Source organism: Astyanax mexicanus, chromosome 20 (genome assembly GCF_023375975.1).
Source record: "Astyanax mexicanus isolate ESR-SI-001 chromosome 20, AstMex3_surface, whole genome shotgun sequence".
NCBI lineage: Eukaryota > Metazoa > Chordata > Actinopteri > Characiformes > Acestrorhamphidae > Astyanax > Astyanax mexicanus.
This window is the reverse complement of record NC_064427.1, coordinates 22559033-22580954: the sequence shown is the minus strand read 5'-3', so window position 1 is coordinate 22580954 and position 21922 is coordinate 22559033. Positions and strand designations below refer to the sequence as shown.

The following is a 21922-nucleotide window of genomic DNA, read 5'->3' as shown; positions in this document are numbered from 1 at the left end:
GCATTATGGGGTGTGTATATTATGTGTGTAAAATAAAGGGTGTGTGTATATTATGGGATGTGTATATAATAAAGGGTCTGTGTATATAATGGGAAATGTGTGTATGTTGTATGTTTTTGTTAAGAAACAAAGTTAATCTGGTCATGCTGAACTTCAGCGTGAGAAACACAGCCCTTAGTCGGAGATCAGACAGCCTACGTTTATTTATCGCACATCATTTTTTACAAAATGGAAAAAGCAACAGCTGAAGAAACAATTTGGTACATTTTAGTCCATTTGTGTTTATTTAAATCCACTGTACACAAGGCTAACCTTCATCATCCTCATTATCATCATCATTCTCCTCTTTATTATCATCATCATTATATCTTAGAAACAACAAATAAAATGAGAAGAACTTTCTTACTGACCAATCACACAGACTAAACGGCCACGCCTCTTTACCAGCTGTGAAGACAAAATAATGGAAACAGCTGAAAAGGCTTAAAAAAAATCTCCTTAAACCACATTTAACAGAACCAAAACCACTCTCCGTCTATCCGTGCTTCTGTCTCGGACTCTCACCTCTGCGCTCCACTGTGTTTGTGAGTGTGTGGGTTGGAGGTTAAGGAGGTTGTGGTGTCGGGTCTCTGCAGAACCTCGGGTCGGGTTCTGATAGGGTTTCTGTTGGTTCCGTTACGACGACCTATTGTTTCCATTATTTTGTCACATTCTTTATACAAGGGTTGACCCTCTGTTACTCTCTGTCCTTCTTGTTTAGTGTTTCCTGTGATTGAAGGCGCCCAGCTGGGTTGGGCCGGGTCAGGTTTGGGGGTTAGTGGGCGAGACCGGACCCTCGATTCAGTTTCTTCACCCTTCAGAGAACCGGCCCCGCATAAGACAAGCAGAACTCCACCAACAAGAAACGAAAGATCTGAAAGATCAGTAAGAGCTGGGCATGGGGAAAGTGGCATGAGGAAAGGGGTGTGGGGAAAGGGGCGTGGACATGAGGGAAGGACCGTGGACTTGGGGCCAGGGGCATGGGGGCGGAGGGGCTTAGGAGCATTATCAGAATCTGTGAGGCTAAAGCCAAGTAGGATCTTTAATTAGAGTGCATCTCACTATGGGTTCATCTGCTCCGAGGTTGGCAAGTGGAAGCAGAGGGTTCTGGAACAGAGTGTGTTCTGTTTAGTTCCTTTAAACTGGTGCCGACCCAAACCGTCAAGCACCGATCAATTCCAAAGCTAACAAATAAAACTAACAATCGAAACGCCACAAACACACATGGAGGCGGCCACACCCCCGCTCCGCCTCTGGAATGGACTTTACAGTAATACAGTCGGCGGTTCTGATCCGGTTCTCCTGTCCCAGCGCCGGTGCTGAACAGGAACCGGAGAGCGCTGCACTACGGGGGCGGGCTTACGATACGGGAAAGAAAATACAGTAATAAATATCCGAGCATTCCTTCAGCGAACGAGAGGGAAGGATCGAGCGCAGCCCGGGAACACCATTCCCACTTAACGGCCACGGGTCAATCCCCCTTCTGCCCAGGCCCAATCAGTAGGAGGGGGCAGGGCTTTAATACGGCAGGACTACAAGGGACATGCCATGGCTGGGTGGGGGGTAGGATAGGGGTCGGGGAGCAGACTAAAAGGAAGTAACGCAGAGCAGTTTAGGGAGGAAAAGTATGGATGGAGACAGAAGGGAAGCGGGGACAGGGGTGTGGGTGTAGGTCTGGGGGTGGAGTCAGGTGGAGAAGGGGTTATTAAAAAGTCTTCCTGTGGATGGCGCGAGCGCGGTCCTCTTCATACTCCTTCTTAGAAACCCACATCTTCTTAAACGTATCCAGAGATGCTAGGATAGATCCCCTACACACACACACACACAGACACACACACACACAGCATTACATCTCTCAATTTACATTAACATTCATTTTAGGCATTACTGAACAAACAGTACAATAAAATAATGCGCTGATGGTTTTATCCCCATTATTAATGTGTAATTATTGTGTTATAAATGTGTTAACATGTTATTAATGGCTGTATGTGGTTTGTTATCCACAACGGATCAGCTGACCAGTTAAGATTATAATTCTTACCCGATCCACGTGGAGTACAGTCTCTCTTGCGGTGCAGATATCTAAAACAAAATACACAGATTAAGAAAAAAATAAGAAACAGAACAATAAAAAAAAATCATTAAAGATTTACTACAACTCACCTTTATTTTAACGTCTTTGGGGGCGAGCTTCTTCACTTCACTCAGCAACCGATCTCCAAACCCTACCCAACACCACCATCACACACCATTATTACCATAATCATTACCATTATCATCATTATCATCACCACAATCATATATATATATATATATATATATATATATATATATATATATATATATATATATATATATATATAGTGTGTGTGTACCTTTAAATAGTGTGGATCCTCCTGAGAGGACGATGTTGGAGAACAGGGTGCGCCGGAGATCCATGTCGGATTTCTGAATAGCGAAAGCCAGAACCTCGTGGATTCCCTCGCTCTCATCTCCCACCAGATCTGGCCGGAACAGCAGTTCTGGAGCCCGGAACCTTGCTGGCCCGATCTGCAACCACACGCACACAACCACAATTTATATAAACACACTCACAATTATAAAAACACATACACAAATTATATAAACATACACACACACACACACACAATACACACATAAAGCATACACATTTATCTGATCCAGACCAAAGAAACCAACTAAAGGTGTGGAAATGACCTTAAAGAAGGGCTGATTATATATGAACAAATCATGGATAATTTCCCAATTCTGAACTAAAATAATCAAACTTTACATCTACTGTGCTCCCGTCCGGCAGCGTGTACTGCGCCTTCTCCGTCTCCAGAGTCTCATCCTTTTGAGGGTTTAGCGACAGATAGCAAGCTCTCTGAAACACAAAAAAACAAGGTATCACCTAACAGCGTATCTTTTTAATGTCATTCAGACACTTAAAACCTCACACAACTCTAATAATTCAGACTTTACAGTAAGAGTACGGTTCTGTGTGAGTGTGTGAGAGAGTGTGTGTAGTATGTGTATGTAGTATGATTGAGTGTAGTATGCGAGTATGTGTGTGCGTGCATAGCATGTGTGTGTGCAGCATAAGTGTGAATGTGTGTGTTCTCTGTTTCTGGATGCCGTACCTCCTTCATGGTCCTCACAACCTCAAACTCAGCGGAGGTGTGGAAGTCGTATCCCTCTTTCCGCAGGAGCAGCCGAAGGTATCGGGACACGTCCCGGCCGGCAATGTCCACCCGCATGATGGAGTGAGGAATGGCGAAGCCCTCATATATGGGAACAGCGTGGGTCACTCCGTCTCCGGCATCTAGAACCACACCAGTGGTCCGACCAGTGGCATACCTGCAAACCTCAGACAAGACAACAGACATCAGTGGTGGTGAATGGGAGCATAGTCGAGACAGTGGTGGGGAGTGGGAGTTCAGGGGGGACAGTAGGGGACAGTGTGGGAAGTGTGTGTGTGTGCGTGTGTGTGTTTGCTCACAGGCTGAGGACGGCCTGCATGGAGATGAAGAGCGCTGGAACATTGAAGGTTTCGAAGAAGACCTCGGCAGCTCGCTCCCGGTTCTTGCTGGGGTTCAGTGGAGCTTCAGTCAGGAGAACCGGGTGCTGCAGAACAAGCACTGATTAGAACATTTGCACTAGACCCTCACAGCCCACCCTGCTCTTCTACACAACTATCAAAACAGGAATCACCTAAAACTCTGATTATTATTATTATCTGAAGTTTATAATGTTGAGAATGTAACTGAGCTCTGTAGGATCTACATTCACTACCAATCACTCGTCCTCCAACGAGCAGCACACGCAACACACCTGTCAGACTCATTAGCATAAAGTAGAACCCTGCCATTGGACAACACAACATTTCTAAACTAAATCCACGTACCTGCAACCAGCATGAACAGAGACACAAACATCAGTGTCAGAATAACCACACACACACACAAACACACACACACACACACCTCCTCAGAGAAGGTCTGGAGCTGCTCTTTGGAGTAAACGTACTGCCAGATCCGCTCCATATCATTCCAGTCCTTAACGATGCCGTGTTCCATTGGATAGCGCACAGACAGCAGCCCCCTGTGCTCCTGCAAAACATACATACACACACAAAAACACAACGTTTAAAAGTTTATTTTAGTTTTTATGTATTTTTAAAAAGAACCAAGCTCTGCAGGTGAGTACAGAACCACGGGTTTGGACAGGTGAGTTCAGAACTACGGGTTCAGACAGTTGAGTTCAGAACCACGGGTTCAGAAAGGTGAATACAGACTGCGGTACCTCAGCTTTCGGACCGATGAAGAGGTCCCCCTCCAGAGCTCCAGCCATCACACGCACATGTTTAGGTCGTCCCACACTAAGATCAGAACACAGCACATTCAGAAATACAGCAGATCAACACTGTTTCAGACTGAAGGTGGCATAGTTTAGCTATGCTGTAATATGATTGAGAGTTTTTATGTGATGTGATTGAGATCCGTTATGTGATGTGATTAACATCTGTGGAAGGTGTAAGATGTGATGGAGAGCTGTGATGTGATGTAATTGAGATCTTTTATGAGATGTGATGGAGAGCTGTTATGTGATAGAGATCTGTTATGTGATGTGCTGGAATGATAAGAGCAGAACTTACTAATTTGGGAAGCAGTATTTGGGAATCTGGTCTCCGGCAAATCCGGCTTTGATGGCTCCAGATCCCTGCGGGAAAAGAACAGCACGTGAAGGAGAATCACAACAGCCCGATTGATTCAGTTCAACAGTAAACTCCTCTCTGAGCTCCTCTTGTTTTTATCTAGTCATAAGACACATCTTCAGGGCAAAATTAGCAAAGCTTTACGTACAAAAGATAAAAAACACCCCAATTTCCAATTTCCAAATTTCATTAATTCCTACAAAAGGAAAACTCACTTATTTTCGTCATTCTCTGTATAATTAAACAGTTTAGAAAAAAGTTAATCAAAGTGTTGGGTGTGGAACACTGGGTTCAAGATCATTTTCCAAGGTCTGGAGAATGGAACGTCTGGAGCTCTAAAAGCTCCTCATAGTGAGCTATTACTCCTAGTGGTTATAAAAATATTGCCTGATGCCTGACACACAGTTCTGAGAAGACTGGGTCTGTAAAACATTTATTTAATATAAAATATTATTAAGCTGGTAGAGGAATATATATCCAAAGAAGGGTCAAAAAATATTCCTTATGATAGAATCTCAGTAGACTGGTGTATGATGACTGGTGGGTTTGGACAGGAAACAAAATGGCCATATATTATTGTCAAAGTAATGCTTTTTATTTTATTTTAATTCTATTTTATAAGCAGACTGGGGCCCTGTCCACACAAACTAGGATGTTTTTAAACAGGGGGTTTTGACCAAATTATCAGCGTTTTCAAAAATATATCCCCATCCACACAGAAACATTATACCCCCTAAAAGCGCTGAAATGGACATGGGATGCTCTTGACATTCTGAAGTTTTCTTGCCACTCCTCAGCAGCTACTTCTTCATTTTAAAAATTGTCCCACCAGGTGCACATGTTGGTGCCTCCGCTGTGTTAGGTATGTGAGAGTAACATTAAATGAAGCTGTGAACATATTATTAATCTGCAAATCACTGAGAGAACAGAACCAATCCATGCACTGTCCAGGTTTCAGGCTCATTCTGAACAGGCTAAGCTAATGTAAACAAAAAGAAGACATGCGCAGAGTTGCTGTGTGAGGTCAGCATTTTCAGAAGGATAAGTTTTTTAAAATCTTCACCGTGGAAGGCGTTTTTGGAAAGCCTGGAAAACCTCTGTTTTTAAAAATATACGGATTCATGTAGGTGGGCCTGAGGGATAGCTCCATCCACCAGGCTGTGAGGATGCAAAACATCTCTCTGCTCCCCCTCCCCACTCCCCCCCTCTAATCAACACAGTAGTGAAACTTAGTATTGGAATCAATACAGTACTCAAACTTAGTACTGGAATCAACACAGTACTGGAACTGGAACACACCCCATACCTGCACTACTGCTTATACTTGCACCATCTTACCCACTCCAACTCCCCCTACAACTGAGGTTCACTTTACCAAGCATTTATTTCTTTATACTTGCACTAATGTTTATACATGTTTTTTTTAATACTGGTACTGCCTTCCCTCTTCAATCCCTCCATCATACCTAACTGGTACACTCTCACTCTTAGCTATATTGCACTATAGTTTTGTGTCTCTTGTCTCACCTATGTCTGTCTATTTCTGATGTCTACATCTGTGACCCTGCTGTGTTGTAGCTACATTTAGTGTCTCTCATACTTTTATTAATTACAATCTTATTTAGCTGTACCTTTGGGAGGAGAGTAACGTAATTTCAATCCTCTGTATGTCCCGTTCATATGCAATACTGACAATTAAACTACTTGACTTAATTTATTAGGTGGGTCCAGAGCAGAGCAGCCATTACAGAAACAATAACAGCCCGCCGGGAGGAGGCCCGGCCCCCGCGGAGCTGCTCTCGGCAAAAATAACTGATTTATAAAAAGTAACTGTGAGTAAATATTTGTGTTTTAGCAACATCGGTTATCATTACAGTTACTATTACAGTGTATCAGTAATCCGCACGTTAGGATTATATCCGGTCCACCTTAAACCGCAGCCGCTTCAGCAGCGACTCCTCAGACTCCAGACTGGAACTTCTGCAGCTTTTAAGGTGGACCAAAGAATTCATCTCCTCACACGCTAAACATACAAACTGTATACAATCAGAACCAAAACCAGAATTAAAACCAGAACCGGCCCGGTGTCTGTGTACAGTGAGCGGATCTATGCTAAGCTAACTGAGCGCTGTATTGTCCGCAGGAGCCGAAGGGCTAGCGCGAGCGCAGGGTGTGGACCGGTGGGTGACATCATACTCACATTATCGATCACCACCGGCTGATTAGCGATTATATCATAGGATTCCATGCTGAACGGGCGGCTCTGCGGCTCCTCGCGCAACTGTTAAAGAGAGAAATCCGCGAGAAATAAAAATTGATAATCATATAAATACTGCAGCTCGCGCACACAGCCGCTCCGCCAACCTACCGCACACTGCTCAACCTAACCCGCGCTGACTGACAGCTGCAGCAGCCAACCGCATTCCCGCACAGCGGGCAGGGGGCGGGGCTTGCAAAGGTCTATGGTGTGGTTTATTTTTCTCAGAATAAATAAAAACAAATGATTAAATTTATCTGTGAGAGTATATATCTGTAGATACGATTGTTATGTTTATAAGAATAAATAATATAACTAATAGGTAAAACTAAACTAAAGGTTAAATAAAAAACTAAAGGGTTTATAAGATGTTTACAGGGTAAAAATGTATGTGAGCTGAAAGTTAGCTGGCTATATGGGCTATCAAAAATAAATCAAAAGTTTATAAACTGTGAGAAGTAGGAATTAAATCGCCTACAATATCGATGACTGTAATCATTCACAATTACTGTATAGCTATATTTATTTATTTTACAAAACAGCTATACATTTCCATTATCCACAATAAATCTAAATATTACAATTATTTTTAATTACTAGTTGTGTACAGACTACTAAGCTCATATATCTGTCAGCACACCCTTTTGTATTAATATGTTTAAATTCTAATATTTATGTGTTTGTTGGCTGAGGACTCTTATTTTGTGCTCGATAGAAATTTCCTCTGTGAGGTGGTTAAAGCGGAAGTTGCCAAAAGTGGCTTAGTAAACACTTGACAGGTTATAAACTCTTAAATCTTAAATCTGCTTTTTAAAGGTAAGAACGCGAATTTAAGCTGGTTTATATGCTGTATAATTGTTTATTAGTCGGGTTTAATGTGTTTAGAACTGGGAAGTGGATCGGATTAATGTTAAACTGGACTCCAGTCTTTTTTGTAGTTAATTCTCAGTTCCACCTTAAAAAGCGCAGCAGTTTAATAGCTGTGTCTGTGTAGTCTGACTGGATCGCTGCACTGTTTAAGGTGGACCGCAGAGTTCAGCGCCGGCTAGAAGTTTAAGTTCATGTTTAGTTGAGCTAACCTGAATCTGGTGGCAGGGTTATTCCGATAAGAGAGGAATGATGATTAACAGCAGTTTTAATTTGTAATATTTCATATTTTAGTAATATATTAGTTGCAATAATTGTTTTTTATTATCTCTATGTAAATCAGCTGCTGTGGCAGACAGACTGATGATCAATCAGTTTGATGGTCAGACGTGATTGATCATGGCTTCTGCAGATGAACCTCCTGAAAGGTGATCAAATATGAATGGTATTTCTATGGTTTTATGTGCAGGAGCTGTGTACTCTGTGGTCAGTGTGTTTGTGTTGTGTGTTTTCAGGCACTGCTGGGTGTGTTTTGCAACAGAGAGGGAGGACCGGGTGGCTGAGTGGGTCAGTCCATGTCGGTGTAAAGGCTGCACCAAGTGGATCCACCAGGCCTGTCTGCAGCGCTGGCTGGATGAAAAGCAGAAGGGCAACAGCGGCGGAACCGTCAGCTGCCCACAGTGTGGCACAGAATACCGTATTGTCTTCCCCAAAATGGGTCAGAATCACAATGCTCCCTTTTAATAATGGTGCACCGACATAACTAACCCTGAATCACTGATTTCAGAATGAATCATTATTTGTCAGGGTGTTTATAAACATGTTATAAATCTCAGTTACATTCACACAGCAAAAATAGTGGCTAAGACTCTGCTGTGTGTTACAGTGACTTTACCACATAAAACCCATAACCCCCTCATCCCCCACCATACACACACACACACACATTATACCAGAGTCCACCACATAACTGTAGTTTTTATTATCAACTGTACGTCATAAACTTTTCAGTCAGCCGTGACCTTTTACCCCATATCCCTAGTCCCTTGAAAATGAGAGTGTGAAGCTAAACACTGCAGAATCGAATTACAGAACCGTGCAGTTCTGCTTCAGCCTGGTCTAAGCGAAGCAAGCTCATGTTAATTTATGACAGTAACTATGTGTAATTACGGAAGCACCTGATTGGCTAACAGCCCGTTATATTTCTGTATTTCAGGACCTTTAGTATATTTCCTGCAGCAGCTGGACCGAGCTCTGTCCCGGGTCAGTCCATTTGCAGCTGCCGGTGTGGTGGTGGGAACGGTTTACTGGTCAGCTGTCACCTATGGAGCCGTCACAGTCATGCAGGTCCGGTTCTGTTTAACAGTACAAATCTACAGTGTAAACCACAACACGCTTACACTGTTCTAATCTCACCCAACACACGTGTATGTAATATGTCTGTTTGTGTGTAATGTATGTGTAATATGTGTGTGTGTGTAATGTGTATGAAGGTGGTGGGTCATAAGAAGGGGCTGGATGTTATGGAGCGGGCGGATCCACTATTCTTGCTGATGGGTTTACCCACAATACCGGTGATGCTGGTTCTGGGGAAGATGATCCGGTGGGAGGATTATGCTGTGCGACTCTGGCAACGTCACTCCGCCAAACTACAGCTGCTCAGCGCCATCGTACCTGGTACTTACCCTGCATAACCAACACAGTGCGTGTGTGAGTGTGTGTAATGTGTGTGTATAATGGGTGTATATATAATGTGTGTGTGTGTGTGTGTGTGAGAGCAGGTATTGGGAGGCCCCTTCCCCGAGTGCCGGTTGCTGGGGGTTATGGGGGGGATCATATCTCAGTGTCGCGGACACTGTGTGGTGCGCTGGTCTTCCCCTCTGTCGCCGGGCTGGTGGGTCGTCTGCTGTTCCGGAGGGTACCGTCCAACCTGCAGCGGACTGTACTGGTGAGCATGAGGAAGTGTGCCTTAGCCTGGGTCATTAATGTGTGTGTGTTTGTTTATAATGTGTGTGTGTGTTGCAGGGCGGGATAGCGTTCGTGGTGATTAAAGGGATACTGAAGGTTTATTTTAAGCAGCAGCAGTTTCTCATCCAGGCCAACCGGCGCATCCTCAACTACCCCGACCGGGACGATCCAACGGACACAGCGGAGGAGGAGGGAGGGAGTGAGGGATGAAGAGTCATAAGAGGGGGGAGTGATGGAAGAAGAGTTGAAGGAGGGGGGAGTGACAGATGAACAGGAGAAGGGGGAAGTGAGGGATAAGGAGGAGGAAGAAGGGGAATGAGGGATGAAGAGAGGGAGGGGCAAATGAGGAATGAAGAGGAGGGTGGAGTGAGGGATGAAGAGGAGGGGCAAATGAGGGATGAGGAGGAGGGGGGAGTAAGGAAGAAGAGAAGGGGGGAATGAGGGATGAAGAAAAGGAGGCACAAGGAGTAGAGGGGGAGTGAGAGATGAAGAGGGGGAGGAGTGAGGGATGAAGAGTAGAAGGAGGGGGGGTGAGGGATGAAGACAAGGAGGAGAAAAGGGAAGGAAGGATACGGAGTAGAGGTGGAGTGAGGGATGAGGAGGAGGGGGTGAAGGGGGAGGGATGAAGAGGAGATAGAGAAAGGTGGTTCCTCTCTAACTTGATGATCCAGATTCCGGATCTGATGCTGATGTTTGATTCTTATAAACGCTGTAAATCCTGTTATTTAATTTGAGTTATTTCTTTATTAAAGTGAATTATGAACGTGTTCCAGAGTTTATTGATAAGCTTTATTAAAGTGAATTATGAACAGTGTTGGGAAGTAACGGATTACATGTAACGGCGTTACGTAATCAGATTACAAATTATGAGTAACTGTAATCCGTTACAGTTACTGCTTCAGTAAGTGGTAATCAGATTACAGTTACTCTGCTAAAATAAATGGATTACATTGCGGTACTTCCCTATTTTTGGTCTTCCAATCCAACACTGACAAAACGCAATCACATTCACATAAATCACGACATCAGAATATTCTATGATTCACAACCTTCGATCAGAATGTTTTCACTGCAGAAGCGCCCCCTAGCGGGCCCGTCGGCGGGCCCATTCTGACTATGTAAAGTAGAATGCTTAAAGGCGTAAAATATTCTAAACACACCGACCAACTAACCAACTCATATTCTTTAGTATTACTTTAACTACCTGCACGCAAATTTACATCTACATGAAACCAGTCGCCAGAAATCTCCAACTGAAAACAGCCTGTATTTTTACATTGTTTACATGTGAAACACGCCTCCCCAACAAAATAGCCTTATAAAATATTATTAATATGTGAAATAACATCATATAAGATTATAGAAAAATCACTTACTATCACAGCATCCACAATACAGCACTGAACCGCAGATAAAACATCCATAAAGTCCTTTATTCTCCAGCTCACTTCTCCTCACAAACATGCATTTAGTTTCAGCGCAACCGCAACGTCATATTCTCAAACTCCTAGCGACCACACATGTAATGTTTTCACGTAAAGTTGTACGTGAATATAAAGCTAAGGATGTCCTCTTGTCGATTCTGTGGTTTTTATTGGTCCACAAACCACTATTTTTCTTGAGTGATCGTCTTTTGAACCAATAACGTGAGCGCTGGATCAATCCAATCCAATCAAATCCGGTCATAGCCTTTCTCCAAGGTCACAAAAGTGATTGACACCTATTTCAACCAATAGTCCACCCTTAGACGAAAACACTGGTACGTAATTTGCCCTGATTGGTCTCCTAATGGCTGGGGGTGGGGCATGCCTAACAGCTGTCACCAAAATGCCTCTGGTAAACAAAGGTGCGCGCATACGTGTGATTTTGTGTGTCATTTCATCAAAAAAATATTAATATTACTCTGACATAGACATTAATTTATTTTATCACAAACAAACAAAAATATTACAAACTGTTGTTGTATAGTGACAAATTTACTTGTGTATCTTTGTGTAGGTTTTGAACACTTTGGAGACGCCTGGTGGACACCTAATATAATGCAGTGCAAATTTTTAATGCATTGTGCTATAAATTACCAATTTTGTAATTTGTTTGTCAAGACCCTACTGAATCAGGAAATGTAGAGAATGATTGACTATACATCACCAACATCCATACACACATTGTTAACTCTAATTATAACAGGCGCTTTTTTTATTTATTTTTTTTAACATTTTCTTCTGCATTTGATGTTCTCAAATGGAACCTAAAGAATGAAAATTAAAGTGTTGAAGTGAATGATTGTTTACTTTTTATGATTACACTGCAATTGACATTTAATAATAAAACATTCAAATTATATTTTGTTTGCATTTGGGAGTTCTTAGAAAAGGAACAGATTGTAAAAATCGTATTGAACCGAATCGTATCGTATCGTGACATAATTTGAGGTATCGTACATTATCGTATCGCTGAATAAAATAATCATATCATATCATAATGAATCTTGTGATTTTCACCCCTAGATAATCCACCTGCAGAAAGTGGCAAACCTGCAAATTAATAGCTTACAGTTGTTGTTGCATTGTTTGGTTTTTAATGGTTTTTAATGATTTTTTTCATCAATTTATAGAACTGGAAAGAAAAATAAAAGGATAATATGCAATATGTGGTTGCTACATTCATTCAGGCTTAAAAAAACGACAATATTGTAAGTAATCCAAAGTAATCACATTACGTTACTCACTTGAAGTAATGTAACTGATTACGTTACAAATTACATTTTGAGTGAGGTAATCAGTAATCTGTAAGGGATTACATTTTAAAAGTAACCTTCCCAACACTGATTATGAACGTGTCTCGTAGTTTATTGATAATCTTTATTAAAATGAATTATAAACATGTTCCAGAGTTTATTGATAATCTGCAGAAGGTCAGGCTGATCAGCTTTGAGGGCAGAGGTAAAGTAAAACCTGCAGTTGTGTAACATCCCATAATATCTAAGAAGGAAGAGAACGCTCTGGTTTATAGCCTGCCGCCCCCTGCTGGAATTATCAGACCATTAACTATATGAATTATTATCTGTAACTATAATTCTATTTATTAATATATTTATAACTATATAGTTACTATATAGTACTATATAGATTTTTTTTCTATAACTATTTATGACTATAAATACATTTATAACTATGAAAACAACTATATAACAATTTATAACTATACGTTTATAACTATCTATAAATACATGTATAACTATGAAAACAACTATATAACAATTTATAACTATACGTTTATAACTATATAAGTTATATAATTATAAACATCTAGTTGTAAATTGTTATATAGTTGTTTTCATAGTTATAAATGTATTTATAGTTATAAAGAGCTATAGTTATTGTTAGTTATATAGTTGAGCTATAGATATGATATATTTATAGCAGTGGCGGATGCTGGTCTTTCAAGGAGGGGAAGCTCAATTTCGCCCTACATCTTAACATATGTAGTTTTATTTATACGTAAATTCTACTCTCCCTGAGATTTTTTTTTTGTAAACAAAAGGCATTATTTTCAAGTTTTTACTACACAACAAAAAGGTACCCATTCTTTACATTGAACAATTACATAAAAAAAGACGCTATGACATGAATAAACATAAAATGATCATTAAAAAAAAACATTTCGCAAAATCTTTAAATTTGGTAAAGGAAAAAATCAGTCCTTGATTCTGTCTTCAGAATGGTAATTTCATGTGGAACAGAATAAAAACTTTTAATCTTTCATTTTTAATCCATAATCTTTAATGCCAATTTCAATTTTTTTAATCCGTAATCTCTCATCTTTAATCCCAATACCACAACTTTAATCCCTCATTTTATATCCCTTATCTTGGATCCCAATTTCTCATTTTAATCTCTTAATCCCAATGCCTCAATTTAATTCATAATTTTTATTCCATTATCCTAAATCCCAATCCCTCAAATTTAATCCCTAATCTTTCATCCCAATCCTTTATCTTTAAACCCTTATTTTCAGTCTCTTATCTTTAATCCCAATTCTTTATCTTAATCCCTTTTTTTTATTCCTTTATCTTTAATCCCAATCCCTCATATTTAATCCCTCATTTTAATCCCAATCCCTCATCTTTAATTCCTTATTTTTAATGGTTTATCATTAATCCCAATCCCTCATTTGTAATTACTATTTTTTACTCCCTGATTTTTTTAACCATTTATTAAATGTATTGATACAAACATTAAAACAAGTATCACAGTGGGACAGAAGATGCTCTATTAACATAAACCAGTAAAATTTGTTTAGGAGAAAGCTCTCTGCACTTCCTGAGGATCCGCAGGTTTAAATAAGCTCTACGTAATTAGCAGGAAACATGCCGTAGCACCCGTCTGCACCGCAGCCTCGCCACCAGTCCTGGTCCAGCATCTCCACTTCCGTGATGATATCACCAGGGTTAATGCTGATTTCTGACTCATCCTCTGAAAACAGAAACCAGATTTAAGGATGTTTTAACAATGATTTACAGCGATTAAGAGATTTACTCACCCGCCTGGTAATCGTACAGCACACGCACACTCACGCCCTGTCCCTCTGAACCTGCAGGCCACTCCTCCTGCTTACACAGGCAAACAATTCATTACTGACACAGTTGCATGTGTGTGTGTGTGCATGTGCGAGATTGCACAGGTGTGCTGATATTCAGTGAGAGACGTACCTGTTGTTCCGAGGGAATCGTCTCATAGAGGTTCTCATCCTCAACACCATATAAATCCTCGTCATCAGAATCTACACCATCCACCACAACCGCCAGATACACACACACGTTACACATTCATTATACACACACAATATACACAAAAACACACATTCACACACTATGCACACACAGTACCTTGCCACTCTTCGTCTGATTCTTCAGTTTGTTCGGTAATAAATGGATCATCTGCAAAAGGTTCTGCAATTGAAAGATAAAGGGCATAAAAAACTTTCTATACAAGGTAAAAAGGAAAAAATCATCAACATCATTACCAACATCAACATTATCACCAACATCATCATCAAAAACACCATTGTCATCATTACCATCATCCCCACCATCGCCACCATAATCACCATGATCGTCATCACCATCACCACCATCACCACCACATCATTATTGTCACATCATCATCATAATCATCACTATCATCACCATCATCATTGCCACCATTATCATCATAACCACCATCATCGTTACCACCATCATCACCACAGTCATCGATTATCACCACCATTATCATCATCCTCAGTGAGTGGCGATGTGCTGCTGATGATGTAATTAAATAAATTAGGTAATGTAAGAGTTTAGACCTGGATTCTGCTGAGGAAAGACTGGAGCAGATTCAATGGGAACAGGTTGGTATGAGGCAGATTGTGCTGGGGCAGGTTGTGTCGGAACCGATTGTGCCGGAGGAGGTGAATAATGGGATGTTTTAAGGGTGGGTTTGTTACTGTTGTTGGACTGCTGGGTGAAAAATGGACTCTTCAGACGTCCTGCAAAAAAAAAAACACTTACTTTATTACAATCACAACATACTGTAACACTCGTATATTAATGTACTGGAACTCACTTATATTGAACTACAGTGATGTATAATACTGGTTTAGTGTCCTTTAGTAAACTATAGTAATTTATAAAACTAGCGTACTGTTCTGTAGTAAACAATAGTAATCCATAATACTGGTGTAGTGTCCTTTAGTAAAGTATAGTAATTTATAAAACCAGCGTAATGTTCTCTAATAAACAATAGTCATCTATAAAACTGTAGTGTCCTTTAGTAAACTATAGTAATTTATAAAACTAGTGTATTGTTCTGTAATTAACAATAGTCATCTATAATACTGGTGTAGTGTCCTGTAGTAAAGTATAGTCATCTATAATACTGGTGTAGAGTAATGTAGTAAAGTATAGTCATCTATAATACTGGTGTAGAGTAATGTAGTAAAGTATAGTCATCTATAATACTGGTGTAGTGTCCTGTAGTAAATATAGTCATCGATAATACTGGTGTAGAGTCATGTAGTAAAGTATAGTCATCTATAATACTGTTTTAGTGTCCTATAATAAACTGGTGATGTTGGGAGTTCATGCCTGGTCCTCTGATGGGGTTCGGAGCTCCGTTGCTGAATTTCTCGGAGTTTCTCTCTTTCTGTTGGAACAGTTCTCTGGGGTTTACGGTTCTCTGAGAGATGATGGCTGCCGCCTCCTGCAGGAACACACTGCTTTAGTGTCTTTCACCTTCGTTACTCTCTCTCTTTCTTTATCTCTGAACACACTTGTTACTTACGTTTGCTGTCTTAACTGACTTGGCATTCCGTATTCCTTTCTTCTGATTGGTCGGCTGCTCCTGCTCCTCCTGCACCAGCACAGCTCACGTTAAAGTTTGTTTGAGATTCTTTTTTTTTTCATTCCAATTGTTTCTAGTTTCCCCATGTGCAGATCAGCTATGACAGAGTTAGCTCGGCAGGATTTATTCTGTGAATGTTTTTAGTCTGGTTATGGTTTAAACTAGACTTGGCTCTTCAAAACTCTGCAGAACCACACAACATCAGATTTAGGGTCAGTGTGTCGTTGCTATCATAACCACAGGAAAAGTTTACCTTGCGCGGCTTGAAACGTGCAAAAGGCACAAACTAATTCTCTTAATACAATGTGGGTATGTTTTGGGCGCAATGTATAATAAATCATTTGCGTGTCACTTGCCATTCCCTTTAAGAGCCAAGTACGTTCTGACTTCGCCGTATTGCTATTTTAACGGCGCAGCTACATGGACGTTTCTGATACTTCTCAGCAGAGGAAACTCACCTGCTCATTTATGCTGTTAAGATGCACCAGCAGCCCATTTACAGTAACAGCAATGTTATTTTATTTAGTATTCTGTTTATTGCTATGTAACATGTAATAGTAATATGTAATAGTAACTGTGATAGTTGGATTTGTGCTGCTGTGTGTTCACCTGTGCAATAACATTATATGACAAAATAGCAATAAATGTCTGACTGTTTATGTATGTCTAGGTTGTATTCAGTCAGTGGTGCACCTGTGTTTTCCATTGCCAAGATAGCAATGCACCAGACATCAGTGTACATATATTCAGAAGCACTGTTGCTATTTAAACGAGGCAGGTGGAAGGAGTGAAAATAGATTGTTGGTGGAGTGTCAGATAGCAATGAGCATAACAACGCGCCTTACCCAGGGTATAGGATATAAGCCATAATTCAGGAATTTCAGATCTCTCACCTGCTCCCGCCTCTGCTCTGGCACCGCCTCCTCCAGCCTCCTCTCATATAACCTGAGTCAGGGCAAAGTCACAAATTTACAACACAAAGTCATGTCATGTTATGAATATCACTTTAATATATTTCTCTCTCACCTCTGTTGTTCTATCTCTCTGTGTCTCTCTCTCTCTCTGCGCTCTCGCTCAGCCAACTCCTGCGCCTCCTTCTGCTTTCTCTCCTCCTCTAAACGCTTTTGCTCACCTGCAGCTCTTTCTCTCTCCTGCAGCCGCCGCCGCCTCTCCTCACTCTGACCATACACACAATAACACACGGTAACACACACAGATATTAACACAAACACACACAGATTTACATACACACAGGCCCAAACATTAACACACATACACTTGCACATTACCTCTGCTTGTTCCCAGAACTGATCTTTATTGATACCTTTAATTTCCTCCACAGCACTGATCTTCTTATACACAGAACCCTGCAGAACCACAAAACCACACAACATTAAATATCATGCATAACCACAGACATCAGAACCCAGCAGAACCACACAACATCAGAACCCAGCAGAACCACACTCATTAAAACCCTGCAGAACCACGGAACCTTATACACTACACCCTAAACTACATAGCCTAAACCTTATATACAATGCCCCCTAAACCCTATATACTAAACTTTATACACTAGACCCTATACATTAAACCCTTGTACACTACACCCTACACAATAAACCTTATTCACTGCACCCTAAACCTTATATACTAAACCTTATACACTACACACTGCACCCTAAACCTTCTACACTGCACCCTAAACCTTATACACTAAACCTTACACACTGCACACTAAACCTTATACACTATACCCTAAACCTAATACACTGAACACTGTACAGTAAATCTTTGATTACAGTTTTACACATTCACTGTGGCATTATTTCCACAAGCTTCTGCAATGTCATAACAATTATTTCTGTCCAGAGTCCAGCTTTAACTTCCCCCCAATCAGGGATGCGGCAGGCAGGAAGACGGGGAGGCGGACGCAAATGCAGGTAAGGCGGTTTATTAAATAAATAAACAGAGAAACAAAGATACAAACCAAACAAATGAGGGCTAACGAAAATATAAACAATAGGGAGGCTAACAAAACAAAATAAAACAAAACAAAAGAGGAACTAGAAAAAGATAAAAATAAACTAGACAGGGCAAAGAAAACAACAAAAATAAACAAGATAAAAACAAGAAGATAAACACTGAACTAAGATAAACATGGAACAAGGAACTAGGGCTATGGAATACAAAGAAACGCTGGGAGACAAAACAACAGGAGAAGGTGCAAAGACCAACGAGGACAAAGTAACACAGGAGGACTATATATACAAACAGGAAACGCACACTAAACGCGAACACCTGGGGTAAGGGCAGAGCTCCAAATGGGCCACACGTGATGGAAAATTACTGGGGAAGAAACACAAAGGAGCACGGGTCTAATGGGGATAACACACAGAGACATAAGAAAAGACAGGAACAGGGCCAGGACGTGACACAATTCTTAATTTCCCCTTTCTGTTTTGAATATTAATTGTGTGGGAGTGTATTATTTCTTTAGATTAAATAATTGCACTGCTGTGTTTATTACTCAGTGGGTGTAGTGTGGGGTGGGCGTGTTCTCACCACAGGGCCGAGTGGTCGTGATTGGCTGGAGTTGCTGACAGACTCTTCGTGGATGCTGTAGTTCACTCCTGTTGCTTTAGACACTTTATCTCGAATAACATTAGGTTCCACATCGTCCTCCGACCGAGCATTAACCGTTACGTGAGCTCCCTGCACACAAACCAGATAACTCCAACTATCCATATAAAAAAACCCTGCTCTCCATATATCAAACACTCTCTCTTCATATATAGAACCAAACAGTTAGAAGCTGAAACTTACCCTCAGAAACCCGGCCATTGTCTGGACATGATTAGCACAGATTCCCTTTCGTAGACCCTTCACTCCCTCACCCGTCTGATCACACACACACACACACACACACACACATTATACACACACACAGACCTTATACATACACATTATACTCACACATATATAAATTATAAAATTACACTGCACATCACAATGTATACATCATCCCAACTGTAAAGCATGGTAGAGAGAGCATTATGATTTGAGCTGCTTTGCTGAATCTGGGTCCAGTCAGAACCATCAAAATATTCTACAGAATTATCTGAGGGTGTCTGTGCATCAGCTAAAACTGAAAAACTTGGGTAATGCAACAGGACAATTACCCAAAATAATAAAGCATTTCCTGAATATAATGCCTTAAGGAAAATACTCACCCAGTTTATCAGGACGAACTTGGACACTCCAGAGCTGGAGTCTAGAACCCTGCAGAACCCGTACATCACCTTACCACTGTTCAACTCCTGCACCATCTCCTCCAGACCCCCATCTACACACAAACACATACATACAGAGCAAATATCAGATTTAAGAATCCAGTTCAGTGTGTAATAATAAATCAAGAATCAAACAGTAAAAACACACACAAATACATACACACAAAAATATACACATACACACCAATATATACACACTCACCCCCTTTTCCTGCAACCTGGATGTCATTGGTGTTTCCTTCATAAGTGAATAAAACCCTGAAAGATTTTGGGTCTAATTAATCAACCATCCAATCACAGAGAAGCTCATTAACATCCTCACCTTCAATCAGATATCATCTCATTAACACCCCTTTCTTCCAATCACAGAGTAGCTCATTAACGCTCTCTCATCTAATCACAGAGCGGCTCATTAAAACCCTCCTTCAATCAGAGAATAAACACTGTAATAACTAGATTAATCAATGGATTAAACTCTAGATTAATCAATGGATTAAACTCTAGATTAAGCACCAGATAATCACTGGATTAAACACTGATTTGAACAAGAGAAAAAGAAGAAACTTACCAGTCAGTGTCAATATTTTTGTCCACAACTTCTTTATAAGCCACTGAAAGCGAATCTCCGTTTTTACTAAGGTTTACAGCCATAACCACCTGTACACCTGTTTACCTGTATAACTCAACAACTGTACCTATTTTTACCAGTATACCTCAATACTTGTGGACTCGTGGACACACCTGACCTCAGCTTCAGCTCAGATGTAGTGTCAGTCAGGTGACTCGAGAATCCCAAAAATCAGGCTGAACTAGTTTCTTACATTTAGGAGGACTCACCTCACACACTCACACAAACACACACACCAGTTTGACCTGTAACATCACATTCTATAAATGCTGTCTGTCTGTATTAATAATGTACCATTTTAGTAATCATATAGCAGTGCTTTTCTAGTCATAAATTTAACTTAGAGGTGCTAATCTAATCATACATTTACCTTAGCAGTGCTAATCTAATCATACATTTACCCCAGCAGTGCTATTCTAATCATACATTTACCCCTGCAGTGCTATTCTAATCATAAATTTTCCAAAGCAGTACTATTCTAATCATACATTTACCCCAGCAGTGCTATTCTAGACATATATTCATCTCAGTAGCAGGCCAAGTATCACTATTCTAATAGTAATAATAATAATAATAATAATAATAATAATAATAATAATAATAATAATAATAATAATAATAATAATAATAATAATATACTCATAAATGTAATTTAGCAGTGCTATTTCACTCATAAACGTTACTGTGGGTCTCCACCACTGCTGAGATAATTTAATTAAGATATATTAGACGAATCATTACAGTCGCAAAAATATATCCAGCAGTGTGCGAGAGTCTCCCCCTGCTGGTCAGAGCTGAGACACCCAGTATGATGTTACTACTAAACGTCACACACTTACACACATACACACAAACACACATACACACACACACAGGTCTATGAATAATAAACTACCGTACTACTCCTCCTCCAGTCTTGCTCTGCCCCGACCACCAGGGGGCGATGTTTCTCCACCCTGCCCTGCTGCAGACGCAGCCCTTCCACTGTTCACCTGACAGGTGGTGTTGAGTTCTACAGGACTGGAGGACAACGGATAGATTTACAGGTCAATAAAACAGAGTTATTGTGTAGTGTGGTGGGCATGGGGTTATAAAGCGGTGTGGTGGGCATAGGGATATAGAGTGGTGTGGTGGGCACAGGGTTATAGAGCGTGTGGTGGGGATGGGGTTATAGAGCGTGTGGTGGGCATAGGGATATAGAGCGGTCTGTTGGGCACAGGAATATAGAGGGGTGTGGTGGACATGAGGTTACAGTGCAGTGTGGTGGGCATGGGGTTATAGAGTGGTGCGTTGTGGTGGGCACGAGGTTATAGAGTGGTGTGGTGGGCACAGGGTTATAGAGTGGTGCGTTTTGGTGGGCATGGGGTTAAAGAGCGGTGTGGTGAGCATGGGGATATAGAGTGGAGTGGTGGGCACGGGGATATAGAGCGGCCCAGTGGGCACGGGGTTATAGAGCGGTGCGGTGGGCACAGGGATATAGAGCGGAGTGGTGGGAACGGGGTTATAGAGCAGTGCGGTGGGCACAGGGATATAGAGCGGTGTGGTGGGCACAAAACAGAAAATCTACAAACTGTGCTCCGCTCTAACCTTGACCGCGTAGCGCCGACAAAAATAAAACAAATCAGGGATAAAAAGCTAGCACCGTGGTATAATGACCACACACGTACATTAAAACAAACCGCTCGTAACTTTGAACGTAAATGGCGACACACAAAACTAGAATTTTTCCGGCTAGCATGGCAGCATAGTCTCACAGACTACAAAAAA

At 41.0% G+C, this 21922-nt stretch overlaps 3 protein-coding genes across 5 annotated transcripts; 1 reads left to right on the top strand and 2 right to left on the bottom strand.

Annotated features, from left to right (window-relative positions):
• Window positions 1-185: 185 nt before the first annotated feature.
• Window positions 186-7162, bottom strand: actr1b (actin related protein 1B). Its single transcript, XM_007254999.4, has 11 exons — window positions 6960-7162; window positions 4700-4764; window positions 4348-4423; window positions 4029-4154; window positions 3545-3669; window positions 3186-3402; window positions 2837-2929; window positions 2418-2592; window positions 2206-2267; window positions 2084-2124; window positions 186-1847 (listed from the first exon to the last, which is right to left on the bottom strand). The coding sequence occupies exons 1-11, from the start codon at window positions 7005-7007 to the stop codon at window positions 1745-1747; spliced, it is 1131 nt and encodes a 376-aa protein (XP_007255061.1). The 5' UTR covers window positions 7008-7162; the 3' UTR covers window positions 186-1744.
• marchf5l (membrane-associated ring finger (C3HC4) 5, like) lies at window positions 6544-10618 on the top strand. Of its 2 annotated transcripts, none has more exons than XM_022681191.2 (7): window positions 6544-6591; window positions 8227-8311; window positions 8399-8601; window positions 9100-9230; window positions 9377-9560; window positions 9665-9831; window positions 9909-10618. In XM_022681191.2, exons 2-7 carry the CDS (start codon window positions 8283-8285, stop codon window positions 10059-10061), a joined length of 867 nt encoding a protein of 288 aa, XP_022536912.1. In that variant the 5' UTR covers window positions 6544-6591; window positions 8227-8282; the 3' UTR covers window positions 10062-10618. The 2 variants fall into 2 exon arrangements, with proteins under 2 accessions (XP_022536912.1, XP_007255060.1); XM_007254998.4 differs by lacking the exon at window positions 6544-6591 and adding an exon at window positions 7725-7832.
• A 2596-nt stretch (window positions 10619-13214) lies between these two features.
• Window positions 13215-20318, bottom strand: dbnla (drebrin-like a). 2 transcript variants are annotated; one of them, XM_007254988.4, is made up of 15 exons: window positions 20096-20318; window positions 19730-19785; window positions 19468-19580; window positions 19061-19135; window positions 18800-18949; window positions 17524-17601; window positions 17261-17412; window positions 17128-17179; window positions 16175-16243; window positions 15979-16093; window positions 15198-15380; window positions 14740-14802; window positions 14563-14633; window positions 14394-14463; window positions 13215-14326 (listed from the first exon to the last, which is right to left on the bottom strand). In XM_007254988.4, exons 1-15 carry the CDS (start codon window positions 20176-20178, stop codon window positions 14190-14192), a joined length of 1467 nt encoding a protein of 488 aa, XP_007255050.3. In that variant the 5' UTR covers window positions 20179-20318; the 3' UTR covers window positions 13215-14189. The 2 variants fall into 2 exon arrangements, with proteins under 2 accessions (XP_007255050.3, XP_007255051.3); XM_007254989.4 differs by having other exon boundaries at window positions 14394-14460.
• Between the last annotated feature and the right edge of the window lie 1604 nt (window positions 20319-21922).